This window comes from Equus caballus, chromosome 8, assembly GCF_041296265.1.
Source record: "Equus caballus isolate H_3958 breed thoroughbred chromosome 8, TB-T2T, whole genome shotgun sequence".
Classification (NCBI taxonomy): Eukaryota; Metazoa; Chordata; class Mammalia; order Perissodactyla; family Equidae; genus Equus; species Equus caballus.
Window position 1 is genome coordinate 14,825,618 of NC_091691.1, and position 19,387 is coordinate 14,845,004.

At 56.5% G+C, this 19,387-nt stretch overlaps 1 protein-coding gene and 1 long non-coding RNA gene across 7 annotated transcripts in view; one reads left to right on the forward strand and one right to left on the reverse strand.

Moving 5' to 3' along the window:
• Positions 1-1,987: 1,987 nt before the first annotated feature.
• On the forward strand, positions 1,988-10,806 carry LOC138925331 (uncharacterized). Of its 2 annotated transcripts, none has more exons than XR_011441322.1 (3): positions 1,988-6,736; positions 6,809-6,889; positions 7,211-10,806. It is a non-coding gene; the product is annotated as an uncharacterized lncRNA (long non-coding RNA). The 2 variants fall into 2 exon arrangements; XR_011441321.1 differs by having other exon boundaries at positions 1,988-6,327; positions 6,643-6,889.
• The window catches only part of LOC100067080 (cationic amino acid transporter 4), a 28,126-nt gene continuing 19,325 nt past the window's right edge, over positions 10,587-19,387 (reverse strand). Inside the window, exons 2-5 of one of the 5 annotated variants that reach the window (XM_070275352.1) lie at positions 12,730-13,720; positions 11,669-12,261; positions 11,303-11,411; positions 10,587-11,220 (exon numbers count right to left, since the gene is read on the reverse strand). In XM_070275352.1, the coding sequence (XP_070131453.1) occupies positions 10,607-11,220; positions 11,303-11,411; positions 11,669-12,261; positions 12,730-13,720 (2,307 nt within the window). In that variant the 3' untranslated portion in view covers positions 10,587-10,606. Of the gene's footprint in view, positions 11,221-11,302; positions 11,412-11,668; positions 12,262-12,729; positions 13,752-19,387 lie in introns of all 5 variants that reach the window. The other 4 variants (XM_070275353.1, XM_023646991.2, XM_070275354.1 and 1 more) reach the window with 4 other exon arrangements.

The window sequence follows — 19,387 nt, forward strand, 5'->3', positions numbered from 1 at the left end:
TTCTTTTGAAGTTTTTAAATGGCTTCCATAGAGCTTACAATATAAATTTACAACTAACCTCAGTTCACTTTGCAATGACACTGTGTTTCTTCATGGTTAGTGCAGGTCCCTTATGACAGAGTCTTCCCAATTCCTCGTACACATCACTTATTCATGAACTATTATCACCCAATGTATTTTTACAGTTATTATTTTGAACAGAATGAATCCGTTAGATCAGTTCAGAATAAGAAAAAGAAAAACTGAACACTTTTATTTTACCTTCGATTATTCCTTCTCTAAGTTCTGTACGTCCATCAGCTTAGTTTATCCTGTGAGCTGGGAAAACCCAGCCCTGATCCCATTTCCGGGAGAGGTGGGAAACCCCGTCTTAGACTGGCTAGGTTTTTGCATTTTAACACCATTCTGGAAGCGTGTTCTAATGGTGGAACAACTGATGCTGCCAAGAGCATTTCCGGGAGGGCACGGGGCCGCTGGCTGCCCTGAAGGTGACCCACGGAGGCATGTGCTCTCTGCTGGACTGGGGGTCCCCTGCCCTCTCGGCCCCAGCCTGCCCCCTCCACCCCTGCCTCGATCCCCCAAGGGAAGGAGACAGACCTGAACCAACTGCCCGTGCACCTGAGTTGAATCCGCGTCTGAACGTCCCTTGGCCTCCAGGATCCATGCAGGACGCCCAGCGGCCACTGCCGCCTCCTCCCCTTCCTGCTGGTCGTTCTCCCCAGACCTCTCGCAGGGACCCCTCATGGTTACACCCATTTCGTAGTCACGGGCACTGGGGCTGGGACTGAGCCAGGGGCACCTAGAGCACAGCTGGGGGATGTGGGAAGACCCTCCGGCTGCGTGGACCAATCGAATGTGGCGGACAGTGAACAGGCGCCCCCGCAGCCAGGAGACACTCGCTCCTGGCGGAGGTCGCCCAGCAAACCCGTCTTGCTGGTTGCTGTGGAAACCGCCACTGGCCTGCTGGGACCTTGAGCCTGCTCCCCTGAGGATGCAGAAGGGCGCGCGCCGCGGGCCAGGCGCAGGGCTGGGCGCCTTGATGGGGCCTGTTCCCGCTGCCGTCCGTGTGGGTCCCGCATTGTCCCCCTCCGCGGACTGGGGAACGTGCCTGACTCCACAGCTGTGCTTTAGTCCCTGCGCTTGGGGGGTGGGCCAGCTGTACCGGGCATCGCACAGGAGGGCCTGGGGGACCTTGCAGGGCCAGCCACCCTCCTCTCTGGAGCCAGAGTCAGGCTGTCACTCTGTGGGTCCCAGGTCTCTCTCACGCTCTGGCGTCGCATGTGCGGCTTCCTCCACCAGGAACGTTCCTCCCCAGCGTTGCTTGTGGAACTTCAGAATCTGCAAGTGTCAGCTCAGAGGTCCCTTCTTCCTGAAGCTTTCCTTAGGCCCTCCTCTGGGCTCCCACAGCCCTCTCAAAGTACCTACAACACTGTCATTCCCTGTGTCCCAAGGAAGTGAGGCCAAAGGGCAGGGGAGAGAGGCTGCTCCTCTCTGTGCCCCTGGGCCCAGTAGAGGGAGTCTGGAGGGGAAGGGAGGCCCAGGGCAGCTGGGGGTTGGGGCTGCACCCAGGGCTGGGGTGGGCTGGCTCCTGCCCTGAGTGGAAGTGTCCCTTTAGCAGCTGCTGGCCTGGCCTGGCCTGGGCACCTGCTGTACCTCCTGTTGAGCTGGGGCTGCAGCTGCTGTGCTGACTCCTGGCCCCCCGGCAGCCAGCAGGAGCTGAGAGCATGGGCTCCCCAGGAGCCAGGACAGGCTGGGGGCTTCCGGATTACAGAACTGAGAAGCATGTGATGACCAGGACTGGCAGCTGGGCGCCCTGCAGAGATGGCTGCAGCTGGGGGTCACGGCCTATGTGGTGGGGTGAGAGAATGGCGCCCGGGCAGGTTGGCTGCAGGGACCGTGACTGGTCCTGCTGGACTGAGGGTTGGGGGTCTGACTCTTCAGGGGCCGGGCTGGTGGTGGTGGAGGGGGCAGGTTGGGACAGGCTAGGGGAAGAAGGAAGGATCTCCGTCTGTCTAGAGGCCAGCAGGGACAAGAGCAAGCCGTGTGCTTGTGTCCTCCTCTACGCCCACCTGCCTCCTTTCCTGGGCCTTGTCCCAAGTTACGTGTTTGGCTCTGGGCACAGAGCAGGATGGGTCTTACCACAGCCCAGGAGGCCCCGGGAGGGGCAGGAGTTAGTCCCTGACACCTGTGAGAGCTGGAGCCCTAAGGCCCCTGAGAAAGACCACCAGTTGTGGCTGGGTCAGAGGATCCTCTAAGGAGGAGCTGGGTGTGGCCGAGGCAGGGGGCGGGTGAAGGCCGGTGAAGGAGGTGGTGGCAGGCACCTCAGTCTGAGAGCATGGGCTCTCCGATGCGTGGCCGGGACTTCTGGTCTGTGCAGGGTGTCTGGGGTGGCAAATGAGGCTGCAGAAGAGGTGGGGGCCCTGGACACTGTGCTGGGAGCCTATAGGGTGTGTAGGGACCTAGTGGGTAGGGCCCAACTCAGCCACTGCTCACCATGTGCTGGGGACACACCACACTGCCCATCGCCTCCTCCCCAGGTGGGCCTTCCTCACCAAAAAAGGCTACCGGGAGCAGTACCTGGACCCCCAGGTTTCCATCATCTCCAAACTCAATGGGGTTTCCTAGACCCAGAGGAAGGAGCTGGGGAACCGGCTGTGGGAGGTGGCCGACTTCATGGAGCCACCACAGATGGTGCCTTGGTGCTGCTGCCTGGCGCTGACACCTCTAATCCCCCCCATGCAGCGAGTGTGTGCAGGGGGACATGTGATGACAGAGGGAGTATGGGCACTGTTACAGGGCTGAGCTCAGGAATGGCCTGACAGAGGAGTGGCCCTGGACAGGGCTCTCAGGGGTGTGTAAGACGTCTCCAGGAGGGCAAAGGGGCGCGTCGGGAAGCCAGGCCAGAGGTACTGCATTACGCAGGTGCATCCGGGAGAGCGGAGGGTCTCAGCACTCAAGGCTTGAGCTTGAGAGAGGGCTGGAGTGGCCTGGGGGCCAGGGCCTGGGGCTCCTGAATGCTCCCCTCCCTGACCTGCGCCCTGTGGTCTGGCTCCTCCTCTGTGCCTCCAATGCTGCACTTCCGGCCCCTTCTCCCTCACCCACATCCTCTACAGCCCCAGGGTCCACCTCTGTTCTGCTGATGCCCAAACTGTAGCCCAGTGACCACCTGCCCATGGCATGGCTGCCTCCTGAAGCACTCCCACCACGTCCAAAGGGAAACCTCCTTCTCCCAGTGTGGTCTCTTTTCACCCAATGAGGCCATGACATCTCCCAGTGCCAGAGCTGCACCTGGCTCGACACCTCCTTGTCCCTCCCTCCTGTCCGTTCCGTCTCCTGACTGTTTTCTGTGCTGCCCACGCTGTCCCTGTGGTCTTCTTGTGGGCCCCCTGGTGTGCTCCATGCAGCAGCCAGGCTGAGCTTTCACAGGTGATGCCATCAGAGCCTGCCAGCCCTTGCTTGCCACCCTTGGAAGGCTCCCTTTCCCTGATGGTGGCCATCATGTCCCCGCAGATCCTGACCGCTGCCACCCCCTGTGCCCTCTGCCCAGCCCTCCCCCTGCTTCCTGGGTGTGCATACCCCCAAACGTGCAGAGCTGTCATGGGCAGCACACGGTGCCAGCTCCTCTTCTGCACAGCCACCCTGCCTCTGTCCCAGGCAGAGCTCGCCACCTGCTCCCCTGGCCCCTGGCCATGGTGCAATGAAGGGACCCCTCCCCACTAGCCTTGGCGGGTGCCGGGCACAGTTTAGCTCTGGATCTTCAGTGTCTAGACACAGGAGGCTCTTGGAACATTCTGGTTGAGTGAATGAGAGTGACTGTTTGAAAAAACTTGCCCCAAAGAGGCAGACAGGGGCTCAGAAAAGGCCAGAAACCCAGCCTACCTCCTGTCTCTGCCTCATTGTCCCTCACTGGGGGCATTTTCCGGGGGCACAGGGTTGATGACTCAATGGAGCAGGAGCCCTTCCCTCACAAACCCAACTGCCAGCCTCTGTCCTCTCCCATCGAGGGAGCCGAGCAGGGGCCAACCCTGACCCCTGCCTTCCAGGGGGAGAATGTGTACTTCTCGATGACCAATTTCCTAGTGACACCAGAACAAGTTCAGGGCAGATGCCCGGAGGCAAGGCTGCCTGGGAGCCTCCCAGTGGGTCCCTGGTTCCTGCACCAGCCCTGGGTCACCAGCCATGTGCCCCCTCCTCCTTCCCAGGTGAGTGAGGGCTCAGCATGTGCTGCTGTAGCCCAGGCACTGAGCTGAAGCCTTCTCGTGAATCATTTCGTTTAGTCTCACAAACACCCTGCCTGGCAGGAGGTACTGCAGGCCCCATTGAAGAGGAGAAGACTGGGGCTCAGCCACGCTGAGTCACTTCCCCGAGGCCTCCAGCCTGTGGGTGACGGGACTCTGCCCCCCTCAGCAGTCTGCTTCTGGAAACTGTCACTGTTGATTTGTGAGGTTCCTCAGTTGCAGATTTTGTCTGAACACTGGGGACCTGGGACATAGCCCAGGAAGCCTACCTCCATGGTGACATCTTTCTTTAATTGAGTCCAACACTGAATCGCTTGCTGGGCTGGAGGGTAACTGTGTGGGTCCCTGTCTCCTGAGTCCTGGTCGTTGGTCCCACCACAGTTGCTGGGGGTGCCACAGGTCCTGGATGGCGCTGTCCACAAGCGAGGTGAGGCACGTACACAAAGGATGTGCTGGCGTTTGGCAAACACACATGATGTCCCTCCTTTTCTAAAAGCTCAGAGACGTCTAGTTAATGTTCAGTTTGTAGACTGTCCTGAAATTGTGCTGGGACCACAGTTCTGTGTTTTCTGGAATCTGATTCCTCTTTGCCCATGCCCTGGCTTCTCGCCCTTCCCTCGAAACTGCTCGGGCTATGAAGTAATTCATCAGATCTGACAAGCAGGCTTTCTGAGTTCCTGAATAGCAGAGTTCCTGCGAGCTCCTTTCAGGGGTCCTGGTCATCTGGTCCCTCCCAGCACATGCACTGTGTCCTTGTGGTGCCACAGCCTCCAGCAAACACCTGTCGAGCCTCCCCCAGACCAGGCTTGCAAAACTCCACCCTCCCCACCTCAGGGAGTTCCTGCACAGACAGCCCAGCCAGGTGGGGGGGCCTGTGATGGGGACAGAAGCTGCAGCTGGGAGAACCAGGGAGGCTCGTCAGCCAACCCAGGGCCTCAGGAAGGCTTTCCCGCAGGGTGTGAGGCTGGAGCCGGATGTTGAGGATGTGCAGGCAGAGGGGGCTGCGTGGGCAAAGGCCGTGAGCAGTGCGAGATGAGGCCCCCTCCAGGGCTCCCGGCACTGAGTGGGGTTGTCCCTAGATTGGGACTGGGCCAGGGAAGGGGTAGCCCAAGGTCACAGGGGCCCCGTGAGCCCCTCTGAGGAGCTGAAGTGGATACAGCAGCAGCAGAGCCACAGATGGGCTCCGGGGAGGGGCGCTCAGTCGTCTGTGCATTGGGATGGACCACGCGGGCTGCGGGAAGGGGGTGGACGAGGGCAGATGTGGGACCCACGGTGGTCACTGTGGAGTCTGCTCAGAGAAGGTGGTGGTCTAGCAGGGTGGAGAGGAGGGGCAGACTCAGGACATAGGTAGGGACAGTGGGGCAGAGCAGGAGGCCCCACAGTGTCTTCTGCCTGCTCCTCACAGTCTCAACCCCCATGAAGTCCCACTCTCTCATTTGGCTTCTCAGAGTCCCCAGCCCTTCCTGCCACCCTGGTGTTGTATTCCCTGGGGCCCTGGACATCAGCGTCCACCCTCCACCTGGCAGAATCATGTCTGTGCAAGTGCCTGACACTTGAAGGTGCTCCCTATCTGAGGTGTGGGACTCCCAGAAAGCTCGCCTCCATCCCCTCCTGGCTGATGCTAAGAACTCTGTGACCATGAGCAGGCACTAGTGTCCCTATTTTACAGCAGAACAAGCCAGGAAGGGACTAGCCTGTGGTCCCTTGGCCAGTGTGTGGGGTGCTACTTCCCTACAGGCCCTCTAAGGATGGTCCTACCCTTTGCCACTCCCAGAACCTCCACCCTGGCATGAACTCACCCTCCCAGAGTCCCGCCACCTTCCCTGTCATCTGAGTTGGACTAGAGGAACTGGGCCTGGGGGCTCACTTCTGACTCCACCGGGGAGACAACTATCAGGAGAAGAGTCTCATCTACTTTGGGGTACAACACTGCACCCCTATCTGGCCAGGGGATGCTTGTCCTCCCTTCTCTGACCACCTCCTTTTATTTGCACCCTCCAGCTTTCCCATGTGCCCCAAACTCAGGGAACCCTGGGGGCTAAGCACGGATGAGGCGTGTCCCTGTGGCCTGCAGGGCTGGGTCACGAAGGTGAGACACCTCCTGGGCCTGGACAGCTCTGCTCTCTCACCACCTCAGCACCCTCCATCCACTGGGAACCTGCCGGGCTGACGAGGAGTGTCCTGAAGGGGAGACGGGAATGCACAGCCACATAACTGAGGGCCCTGTCTTCCGGCACCTCCACTGGGATGGGGGCTCAGGGGGCCGTGCTGGGACCCTGGGTGGCTCCAGCGTGCAGGCCTGGTGGTGCCTCTGCGTCTCTTCTTTCTGCCAACAGCCCCCTGCCACTCCCTTCCCAGGCCCTGTGGAGATTGGAGGGCTTGGAATTTGTCTTGTGTTTTCAAGGCATAAAAATGGGCCAGTGTGTGGTGTTCAGTGGGACCCACAGGACCTGTGAGATCCAAGGCTGGTGCCTCGTAGAGAGCAACACTATGCCGGTGTAAGTGTCCTCGATACCCAGGGAAGGGTCCCAGGAGCAGCAGGGCCTGCCCCTTACCTCCCCCACCTGCAGGAAGGCCCCGCTGGTCCAGGCTGACAACTTCACACTGTTCCTCAAAAACACTGTCACCTTCAACAAGTTCAACTTCTCCAGGTAAGCATGGCTGGTCCTGGCTGGCCCCAGACCCTCCTTGTTCCCGTCCTTGCCCAAACCCCCGGCTGCAATCCCTCTCAGGTCCAATGTCTTGGAGACCTGGGACACCACCTGTTTCAAGTGCTGCCACTGTGACCCATGCTTCAGCCCCTCCTGCCCTGTGCTCCACATCAGGGACCTTATGGCCATGCCCATAGCTGGAGGGGTCTTGAGGACCTGGCATTGCTGCTGGGTCTCTGGGAGGCAGAGTTTTAGGAGGGCTTGGGGAGAGAGAGGGCCCTGGGCCTGCGTGCTGGTGGAACAGTGACGCACTGTGTGTAGGTCGGTGCTCTGGGCATCCCTGGCCCCTGGGATTGTGACCTGGATGCCGGGGGCTCTGACTGCCAGCACCACGACTCCTTCCAGCTGCAGGAGAGGAGCTACAACTTCAGGTGCAGCCCCACTGCCCACCTGCTGCTCCTCAGCCAAGTCCTCCCCCACCTGTCCTCCCGTGGCGTCCGGGACAGACCACACCCTGGCCCGTCCCTCTGGACGGTCTGCTGTGTGTGTGAGGGGCCCCAGGGCAGGAGGGGTGCTCTCAGCTCCAGGTCGCCCAGCACAGGCTCCATCCAGCCTCCCTCCTGAGCCCTTTGGCCTCCACCCCACCTGTCCCCGCACCCCTGCTGCAGCTGGGACCCCTCACCCCCAGCCCCTCCTGCACTCCACTCTCCTCCAGCATCTCCCTCCACGCCACAGGGGGCTTTCCTTTTTAATTTTCCCTTAAGGTTTTATCCAAAAAACTACAAAATCTATAGAAAACTTCAAAGGTTAGTATTGTGAAAACCCATATAGCCTTCATCTGGGTTCACCACGGCTGTTTTTGTTTTCCCCCCAACATTTTGCCCCATTTGCTTTCTCTCTCTCTCTCTCTCTCTGGAGTGACCAGGATATATTTAGTTAGATGTCACATGAAATCATTGGAAAGTAAGTGGCAGATATTCAGACACTGACCCCTCTCAACGCTATCCTGAGAGTGAGGACTGTCCCCTGGTGACCGCTGTCCTCTTGTCACACTCAAGAAATCTAACATTGGCAGATAAATCGAACGTTTAAATTTCCCCAGCTGTGCCAGTCATACTCCTAGATCTTTCTATTTTCAGACCCAGGATGCACTCCAGGATCTTGCGTTGCAGGTAATGTCGTGTCTGAGTCTCCTAAGCAGACGTCCCCCATCCTTCTGCCACCACATGTCACCTCGTCACTCTCACACATATGTGCACACAGCCACCAGGCCTAGAGGTGATGCCCCTTGACACTGCTCGCTGAGCTCGGCCTGGCCTGGCTTCACTGACCCCCCTAGCCCTTCACAACCATGTGGGGCTGGACCTGCCCATGCCCTGCCCCCTCCCCTCTGTGCTCTCCCCCCCCTACATCTCTGCCTCGAACTCCTTCCTGATGCCTGGAAAACCAGCCTGACAGTCTCCTGGCAGGAAGGCCCCTGTCCATGGGGGGAGTGAGTCCCCTCTCACTCAGGCAGCCCAGGCCTGCCCCACCTCCCCGACCCCCACTTCCCGCGTCTGTTTAGGGACCCTTCTGTCCCCATCCCCTCAGCAGGCAGGGAGCTTCTGAGAGGCAGGTCCCAACTTGCTTGTCCCTGTGTCCTCAGCAGTGACACAGGGCTGAGACCCAGGACTAGGCTGGGGGTGGATGGAGTCAATGGATGAGTAAGATGAGGCCTGTGAGGGCCGGGCCAGCCCAGGAGTGGGCAGAGCAGACCAGTAGACTCTCCTGCCCCCAGGACAGCCACTCACTGGGGGAGGCCTCAGGCGTGGAGGCCCGGAGTCTGCTCCAGCTATGTGGGATCCCCTTCGACATCCTCCTCACTGGGGAGGGAGGGACCAGGCCAGGGTGCATGTGGGCAGACAGGGCAGACGGGTGGTAGGCAGCGACAGCCCAGGTCTCTCAGGCAGGGAAGTGTGGTTCTGTGCAGCCAGATTCCAAGGCAGAGGAGAAAGCAGCCTGACAAGAGGAGCTGTCTCAGCTGCTCTGGTGCTGGGGTCCTAGGGCATGTCCCCTCCCAGCTCCAGGCCTCATCCATGGAATGAGTGCAGTGGGCAGATGATCTGACCCCCTGGGACCCCAGGCAAGGGCACAGGCACCTCTTGGGCCCATTACCACTCAGCTCGTGAGCGCCAGCCCCTTCCTGGTGGAGCCCTTGGGCTGTGGGGGTCTGGCATGGGGAAGAAGGTGGAGGGGCTGAGTTGGTGGGCATTGGCATCCTTTGGGACCTTCTGTCTGTCTCCTTGGTGACCCCCAGCCCAACACCCTGCTCACTGGGCTGCAGGGAGCCATAAGGTGGGGAGGCTGTATATCTGGACACATATGTCACTGCTACCCAAGGTCACACCTGAGAACGTGTCTGGCCAGCTGCCCAACCCAGCCTGAGGCAACTGCACGAGGACCATGCTCTGACCAAGACCCCAGGTGCAGCCCAGGGGCTGGAGAAAATGTCCTTAACAGAGCACGTGGAAGCCCCGGCAGGCTGGCCTGGTTCTGGCTCTGGCATCCTCCTAGGGGCCTGAGTCCTGCATGCTGGAGAATTTCCCCATGTACCTGGGGCCACGGTCAGGAGCGGAGGGACGGGGGCTGCAGGAGTCCAGCCCTCTCTTGGTCCCAAGGAGGGGCAGAGATTTGGGGGTACCCAGCCCAGGGAGACAAAGGGCTGCCTTCTCATGGGTCCCTGGTGACCAGGTCATGCTGGCAGCTTGCTGGTGGAGCGACATGGGCCAGGTATGGGAGGCCCAGGGCTGGGGCTCAGGCTGGGCAGCATCTGGAATCATCTGGAACCTGGAGCCCCAGCCAAGCCTTGGGGTCCCTGCTGCCTCTCAATCCCCAGAGCAGTGTCCATGGGAAGCGGGGTCAGAAGGGTTGGGGTGAGAGTTCACGGCCCTGAGGCCTGGTTATTGGAGCGGGGTCACATGTACCTGGCCGTCCTTGCGGCCCAGAGAAGTCTGACGTCAAGGCCGGAGAGAGTCAAGGAGTAAAGCTGCCAGAGCCAGCAGCTTCCTGTGTGGTCCTCACAGGCAGGATCAAGGAGTCAGAAGCATCTATGATAGATGTGACATGGCCTTCAAGAGACCAGTGGGGGTGCAGGGTGGACCTGGGGACCCTGAGGACGGGGCCCCGCAGCCACCATTTGGTGCCCAGGTGCTCATGCTGCCACCTGCACTCGTGTGTCCCATCCCGAGCCTTCATTCCAAAGCCCTGAGGCGGTGGCAGGGAGAGAGGCAGCTGGAGCTGCAGGCCCTGAGCTTGGAAACAGCTGTTGCCTCAGTCTGCATGTGGCTGTGCGCCCCCAGGGGAGCCGTGTGGGCCTGTGCCTGAGAGATGTGTGTACCCAGGCAGGTGGACCTCCACATTCCGGGGCCTCAGCCACATGCTGTGCTCTCTGGGAGCCCTGGGGAACTGAGGGAACCCAGGAACTCCACTGTCCTTTCCAAGCACCCTCCTTGGGGTCCAGGCTCTGCTCTCTACATCTGTCCCCAAGGGGACATGTAAGGAACCTGGGAGGGAGCCTGGGCCCACCCTGTCAGGGACCCCTCTGTGCCTGGTATGTGTAGGAGTGTGTGCAGGTCCCCTCTGAGCTGGCCAGAGGGCACTGGCCTGAGGGTAGGACCCCAGGACCCAGGCCCAGCCGTGTCCCTGACTCAGGGCCATCCCAGGGCTGGTGCCTCCCCCTTACAGAACCTCAGCATCTTTGCTGTGGATTAGGGACAATTGTCTGGTTCCTGGGGGCAGGTGAGGACTCAGTGCCACAAAGAACACCACAGTGGACACAATGGCAGGCCATGGGGGTGACTGAGCAGTTATTATTGTGGATCCCTGGGGCTGCAGGCCTCTTCCCTGCCCGCCCTGCTCCACCTGCCCAGGTAGCTGGAGTTGGTCATAAACTGGAAGGTACTGGGCAGAGTCCACCACCAGAAGTGGCCATGGCCCACTCCCAAAGACTCGAAGTTCAGCACCTGGGCTAAGGTCTGAGGTCCTGAGGACTCCTTGGCAGGGACAGTCCTGAAAACCCGAGTTGCCCGGGGTAAAAGGAGCTGCCAGCCCCTCTGTCCCCGTTAGGAGGTGCAGGAGGGCAGGCAGGCCCCCAGCGGTCCTCATGGATTGTCGGGCTGCTCCGTGTGGCCGGGCTACTGGGCCAGTGCCTGGCTGAGGGACTGCAGGGCCTGTGCTGTCTCCTCCAGGCTGCCTTGTGTGGCAGTCAACCCTGGCAGCTCCCGCTGGTTCTCCTTGCTGTGCCAGATGCCGTAGCCAAAATACACCATGAGTCCTGTAAGGGTGGCACAAGCCTGAGGGGCACATCCCAGCCCAGCTTCCCTGCTTGCCCTCCTCCTGCAGCCCACCTGGGGTCCCAGCCTGGCCCTCACTCACCAATCAGCAGCCAGACGGACAAGCTCAGCCAGGTCAGGGAGCTCAGCTGCAGCATGAGGAAGACGTTGAGGAGGATGCTCAGGGCTGGAGTCAGGGGCACCATGGGAACCTGAGGGGCAAGGGCAGGGCTGCTGGGCTGCAGGGAGGGGCTGCTGGCCTGGGGCCTGATTTCTCGGGAGTCCACGGAGGCTTTCTCCACCTCTGCGGATTCTGGAATCAAGGGCCCGCTTGCCATGCAGGAAGAGGGGGATGGGGTACTGGACTCCCCAGGCCCGTGAGCCCTGGTGCATCCTGCCACAGCAGAGGAGGACGGGGCGAAGGGAGCTGGCTGGGCTGGGAGTGAGGGGTGCTGGCTGGAGGAAGTACCTGAAAGGCGTCCTCCCGGTGCTGTTGCTGGTGGGCCCCCAGGACGAGGAGACTGAGCAGAAACAGGACAGAGCTGAGCAGGAGCAGCAGGGTGTGGCCCCAGGGTGGGAGGTGCAGGGCTGAGTCCCCAAAGACCAGCACGCAGTCCAGAGTGATGGCTGAGGCCACCAGGACGCCGAGTGCCCAAGCCACAGCAGCTCCAGGTCTGCACCCACCCAAGAAGCCAAGGTAGGGGCTCAGGGCTGGTCGCAGCTTCCCCGGCTCAGGGGCTGAGACCTGCTCACTGCCCACAGGGCTGGCTGGGCCCACAGGACTGGCTGGAGGGGATTTTCGGAAGCGTAGCACGATAATGCTGGTGCCCACGAAGGTAACAGTCAGCAGTGTGCTGATGGACCGGAACTGGACCAGTGTCTGGAGGTCCAGCAGCAGCGCCAGGAAAGCCATGAGGACCCCAAACACCAGGATGCCCACTATGGGGACCTGCGTCCGAGGGTGCACGTGGGCAAACACCTGGAAGAAGAGCCTGTCGGTGGCCATGGCATATGCGATGCGTGGCAGGGTAAAGATGTTACTGAGCAGGACAGTATTCATGGCTGTGGCAGAGGGTGAGAGACTGGTCAGCATGGTGGAGAGGACAACCGGGGGTCACTGCTGGGGTTCAGGGCATGGGTGGCCCCATAGGAACAGGGGCATGAGTCTATCTGGGCTCTCAGAGTGAACCTGAGTGTACGTGGGGTGCTGGATTATTCCCCCTCACCACCCAGGAATGGGACAGCCCAGTTTAGGTGACAGACCCACTGGAGAATCTGATGAGGGCTGAGTCCCTCCACCAGGCAAGGACCTGGCGGCACATGCCCAGAACTGACATTCTGTGTACAATTGGGAGGGGTGGTGAGTAGGTCCCTCCAAACAAGCCTGGGTGGAGAGTCTAATCATTAGCACCTTCCTGGGCCCAGGATGCAACTGGGAACACAGGCCCAGATGGAGATGTGTTCCCTGGAGGCTTAGGGCAGGGCCCTACCACCCTGTCCCCTCCCTCCTTGCCCGGAAAGGCCTCTTACCACAGATAGCACCAGCTGCCACGATGAAGGCCACCCAGCTGTAGCCCCGCTGGTAGAAGGCATCAGCGAGCGCAGAGTCAGGGTCCAGGCTGTGCCAGGGCACAATGAGGGTGAGCACAGTGGAGACGAGGATGTTAGTACCAGCTACCAGGCCAAGCGTGATGATGATGGCCATAGGCACGGCTCGCTTTGGGTTCTGGGCCTCTTCGCTGGAGACAGAAATGACACCGAGGCCCAGGTAGGCATAGAAGCAGGTGGCGGCACCGGCCATGATGCCAGAGAAGCCGAAGGGTGCAAATCCACCCTCGTCAGCACTCCAGTTGTACGGGCGGGCCAGGACAAACCCCAGGATGATGATGAAGAGGATGACGAGCAGGTTGATAGCAAGCAGCACGTGGTTGAGCCAGGAAGAGACACGGGCTCCACAGGAGACAAATGTGGAGGCCAAAACTGTGACTCCAGCAGCCAAGAAGTCCGGGTACTGGGCCAGGAAAGGCACCTGCCAGATGCCCACGTGGGCCATGGTGAAGTTACGGATGCGGTGGCTGAAGATGGCATCCAAATAGCTGCTCGAGGCGCGGGCCACAGAGGCACCACTAATCAGGGACCCGAGGAGCACGTTCCAGCCAATGAGGAAGGCCCACAGCTCGCCCAAGGACACGTAGGTGAACAGGTAGGCAGAGCCTGTGCGGGGCACACGGGCCCCGAACTCCACGTAGCAGAGGGCTGCCAGCAGGAAGGCCATTGCAGCGATGCTGAATGACACGAGCACAGCAGGCCCAGTCATCTCCTTGGCCACGGTGCCCGAGATCACATAGAGGCCTGAGCCCACTGTAGCACCCATACCCATCAGGGTCAGGTCCAGCGTGGTCAGGCAGCGTCGAAGTGATGTCTCCGTGGTGGACTCCTCCAGTGGCTTCAGCCGGTTTAGCTTCTGGCAGAAGTGTGCCAGGCTGGTGGTGCTGGGCAGTCCCCAGGCCATGGTGAGCACCTGAGAAGAGCACCAAACCAGCTGCTGGCACCTATGAGGGTGAGAGGGAAGTGACAGACTGCCCAGATGGATCCTGACCAGCCTTCAGTTCTTGCTCGGACCCTGCCCTGGAGACAGAAGCCTGGAACCACTGGCTGCCTGGAGGGCTGGATGAGGCAGGAGGTCACAGGGAAGCATGGGGATCCCTTTTGCCTGCCTCCTGGGCAAGGGAGGGAGCCTGGTGGAGGGAGACCTGGGCATGTTTGGGAGGGGCCCTGAGGGTGGGGAGGGGGCCGTCCCAGGGAGCCCGACTAGGAACCACTCCAGTGATCTGGGATCCCAGGGCAGGGTAGAAGCCTGAGGCTTCCTGGGAGCTGGGCCAGGGCTCCAGGACCTGGAACAGGAGCAACTCTGGCTCAGCAGCCACCTGGCCTCAGACAGTAGCACTCATGCCCACACTCCCAGCCCTGCCAGACTGTGTATCAGCGCCTGGTGGGAGTGGGGGACACCCTGGGCCCTGCACCTGAGGCCAAAGCCCTGCGGCCCGTCTCCACACGTGGCCAGAGCCTCCTCCGCCATACCCCTGTCCCCGGGTAGCAAAACCGTCACCTCCTCTCTGGCCTGAGTCTGTTCCACAGGACTTCCTGCAAGTCACCTGCTGTCACCGTTGCCACCACAGCTGCTGCTGCTGCCACCACTCTACGTTGGTCCCTACCCCAGGCTGCCAGATCTGGCACAGGACCCCATATCGTGGTTCTACATTGTCGCTAGGCATTGACTCCTCCTCTCTAGCTAGGAAAGTTCTAGATGGCATCTTCTTCCAATAAAAGGCTGTTTCATCTACATTGAAAATCTGTTGTTTAGAGCAGCCACCTTCACTAGTGATCTTAGCTAGATCTTCTGGATAACGTGCTACAGCTTCTCCATCAGCACTTGCTGCTTCACCTGGCACTTTCATGTTATGAAGACAGCTTCTTTCCTTATACCTCATGAACCAACCTCTGCTGGCTTCACTCTTTTCTTCTGCAGCCTCCTCACCTCTCTCATCCTTCCTATAATTGAAGAGTTAGGGTCTTGCTCTGGACTAGGCTTTGGCTTAAGGGAATGTTGTGGCTGGTTTCATCTTGTATCCAGATCACTAAAACTTTCCCCATATCAGCAATAAGGCTATTCTGCTTTCTTATTATTTGTGTGTTCACTGGAGCAGCACTTTTAATTTCCTTCAAGAACTCTTTCTTTGCAGTCACAGCTTGGCTAACTGTTTGGTGCAAGAGGCCTAGCCTTTGTCCTATCTTGGCTTTTGAGCTGCCTTCCTCAGTAAGCTTAATCATTTCCAGATTTTCATTTAAAGTGAGAGATGCACAACTCTTCCTTTCACTGGAACATTTAGAGGCGATCGTAGGGTTATTAACTGACCTAATTTCAGTATTGTTGTGTCTCAGGGCATAGGGAGGCTAGTCTTCCTCAATAAAAAGCATAAAGAAAAAATAGCTCACTGATCACAGGTCACTATAACAAATTAATAATAATGGAAATGTTTGAAACATTTTGAGAATTATTAAAATCTGACACAAAGACAAGAAGTGAGCCAATGCTGTTGGAAAAATGGTGCCAATAGACTGACTAGACCCAGGGTTGCCATAAACCTTTGATGGGGTTCAGGGCAGACTGCCCCAAGATGTGCCACTCTGGTATGTGGATTATTTCAAGCTGAAGACAATCAAGACTCAGAAGACACTGGAAGAACATTTCACCTTCCCCCAAACTGCTTAAAAGAATTTAAGATAGAAAGGCCTGTCCCAGGAAGGAGCTCTTACTATAGATAATTCTAGGTGTGGTGGGCAGGAAGTCATCTAGCAAGGGCCATTTTATGAAAGGAGCTCTTTCAGTTCCCATTGTCTGTAGATGGGACAATGCAAACACTTCTTTACCAAATATTAACTCTTTCCACCTTCTCGTAGATTGCCTTCTCCCCTTTGAAGTCTCAGACCTCTATCTCCTTCTATTTAGTCCAGAAAGACGCATACACCTCATTTTGCCTGATTCTCTGGAATTCTTCATGCTTATGTGAAGTCAACATGTACACATGTTAAACTTTGATTTTCTCCTGCTACCCTGCCTTATGTCAGTTTTAATTCTTTGTCCAGCCATCAGAACCAGAAGGGAAAAAGGGGGAATTCTCCCTCTTCCCCTGCAGTTTTGGTGTAGCCATCAGGATTCCGCACTGGCTGGCAAGCTGCATTCTCTGGCTGGAAGAAGTGCTTTCTCTCTGGCATGATCACAGATGTGGAGACTCCGGGTTGTCTGATGAAGGCTGGCAAAAGGTGAGATTTCTGACCACATCAGCCTCCTGGAGTCTCTATCTGTGGGGTTCGCAGAAGGAAAGAGAACTTTTTTCTCACTTTCTAAATTTAGATTGGCAGTAGAAAATATTTGGGAAACTATTTTCTTGTGGTTTTTAGTGACTCCAGTAAATTTGATAGAGTACTCTTGGATTTTTTATCCTTTTCCTCGCAGAGATAGTCACTTGTTTTTTCTTTTTTGTCTATGCATTTGTGTTGTATGTCATAAGAAGGAAAAACCATAGGGTAGGATACAGACATAGGCCCTATAAGGCCGTTGTATGGGCTGACCCACAGGCACAGGCTGGTGGGTTTGCTATCTCACCAGAGCAGCGTCTGTTGAGACAAACTTTGCTGTGGGTTCCTATGCACGTGAGGTAACAGCTGTTGCTGAGGGATATCTTGGAAGCCAAAAGGCTGCAATATTGGTGGTCATGGGTCGAGCAGTCCAGAGCCATTGGGGTGCTTGCCGCCTCAAGAAGACTCCCATGATAAGAAAAGTTTACCATGGAACTGGGTAGATGACAACAGGTCTCCCGCCAACCTCGAGAAAATTCCTGTGCAATGAGGTGCTCTGTAAAACACACACAATCCTCAACCCCATGGCACATCCCTCCTACGTATTAGTTTGGATCCAAGGCAGAGCTAAAGCTGTCACTGTGTATGTAATGGAAAAAACCACACAGATGAGCTTTTTCCTTCCGTCTTATTCTATGTTCCGAGAACTTAGCTTTTTGACCAGTGATAATATTTTCCTTGGTCTCCAGCATCTGGAAGGTGCATTTGCTGGAGTAAACCTTGGTGGCCAGTCAAACAGACTGAGGTTCCAAGCATCCTCTGTCTGGCTGTGCCAGGCTCTCAGGGGAGTTTGTCATAAAGGGTCCAGTCCATGAAGACCTTTGTCATCTCAACCTTCCTTGTTTGTTAGTTCTGGAAAAGTCCCATTCCTGTGGCTCCTGCCTGGTGTCACAGATGAGTGGGTCTGTGACTAGAGGCTTCCATGCTCTCCTGAGACACCAGAGACACCATTTTCATTACACCATCCTTACCGCCTGTGCAGTGAAGCTCTTTACTCCTCCTGAGGGTTTGAGGAGTCAACTTCTTGGATCATGGGGGATGCATCACCTGTGCCCTCTCCAGGGACACGTCTTGCATCCATGGTAAAGATTTACTCTAAGTCTGGAAAGTTACCTCCAGGTCTTTCTTTATAAAGTCTCATTGGACTGAGTCACTATTGGAATAAATACATCAATGGAGATCCTCCTCGTCAAGGGCCAAACGATGGATCTTTTGAATTGGAGTAAATTTTATATTTGAAAACTATTTGAGAGAGCTCTTATCACAAGCAGCTGACTTACTGATATTTATGGGAAGAATAATTGAAAAGAAAATCCAAAAAAAAATTATAATGGCTAGCCTTAGGGAATCTCTTAATAAGATGAAAGAAGGGAAGTCTGACTTAGAACAAAGATTAAAAAGCAAATTTAATGTAAATATAACCACAGGCCCTCCAGGACCAGTTCAACAAAGTGATTAAGGATTGCCTTTCAGAAAAACTGGAAAGCCACATAGCCAGAGCATGTGTAAATGAAGAAATCAAGACCTGAAACGACCTCAGAACTAAATACCTCCATGCCCACAGAACCCAAGGACGAGGACGTGACTGGAACCTGAAAGTCGGACTCTTGTCAGAAGTGAAGAGTCCCTCATTCAGGAAGATCTGATCTTAAGATTCCTTCCCCACCCTGTCATAAATATTCAAAACGTTACCATAAATGCTTGAAGCCCACCAGTCAGAACCTGTCCCACCAGCATTTCTGTGTGCCAGCATAATTTCCTTAACCTCTTAAATTCCACCCCAAATCCTGAACTGGGGAGATAGATCTCAGGGCACCTGTCCCCTATCTCCCTGCAGGTTGCTTTCACAGAATAAAAGCTGATTTCTCCCCCTAAAGTCTGATGCCATAATTAATTGGCTTGTTTATGCACATCAGAGGAGAAACCCAATTTTGTGTGGTAAAAATTGGTGACCACAAAGGGACCAAGGTCCTGTGACCACCCACCCAAGGCCCTGCAGCCCCCGGCAGGGTGTGGGGTCTTTTTGATGAGGATTATTTTAGGCTGGTTACTGCAGACAGGAAGGAGACTCTGAGGAGTGGAATTTGCTTGCCCTTTGATGAGAGACATTTGCATTTGTGAAGGAAGTCTCCATCTGTGGGGATGTCTCCCTCTCTGCACCAGGAGGAAGGGGGGATGACCTTATCTCTAGAAACTCTTAATGGGGACGGCAAGGACTTAAATCTTGTTTATTGTGCTTGTCTGGTAACCTCATGTAGCTGACTCTCCCCACCACCAACATCCTCCTTTATCTTTAGCTGAAGATAATATTTAAGGTGGTGGCTTCTGCCATTTACTGAATCTGGTTTGATTATTATCTAAAAGTTATAAGACCACCCAATAACCAAACCCCACCAGAACTGATACCATTTTAACAACTTATGCCTTAAATTTAGCCCTGGTCTCAACCCATGTTTGCAGCAGCAGCTCTTACTGCCCATGTGTCCTGTCCCCATGGCAGCAGCAGCAGCAGCTCTGACTGCCCATGAGTCCTGTCCCCATGCTATTCCATACTATTTTCTAAATAAAAGAGCACTACTGCCAGACCTTGAGAGTCCAAGAAATCTTTCTTTCGACTCCTCAGCTCACCAACCCTGCATCATTTCCATCCACCCTAAGTGGGGCTTGAACAGTTTCCTCCAGAGGCTTCACTGATTGGCTTCCTGTCTCCCCGCTGTGGCACTCCAGGCCCCAAGGCATTTTTATTTTCCCTTTGGGAGAAGAAACAGCTTCTGGATCAGGATGTCTCTGGACTAGGGGCAATTAACTCTAAGAGACTGACTATCCTTTACCTTGTCTCTCTGGTTTGATGTTCTGGAAATATAAGTTTGGCTGGTGTTCTGGGGCATCCTGGTGGGCTGAGACCTGAACCTTGGGCCTAAACCATCCAAGGTATTTAGAGATAGGACAGAAAACCTTCACTCATGGTGTTGCTTCTGGGTCTGGGCCAGTCCTGGCACTGGTTCTGACTTACCCTTGGAAATCTGGTTTTGAGTAGATCTTGGCTCTGGTTCTGAGCTACTCCTGGGACTCTAGCTAGTATTATGGTCTGTATTACATGTAGAATTGTATTCTGTATTAATGTTTGTCTGAACTGAATTGGCTGTTCTGGGGACTGAGTTTCTCAATAATTGTAACAAACTCTCTTTAGAAATTACTGTGGTGTTGTGACTACATCGGGCAAAACCCCCTAAAATGGGGATAAGTGTAAACAGCTGACAAGATTACC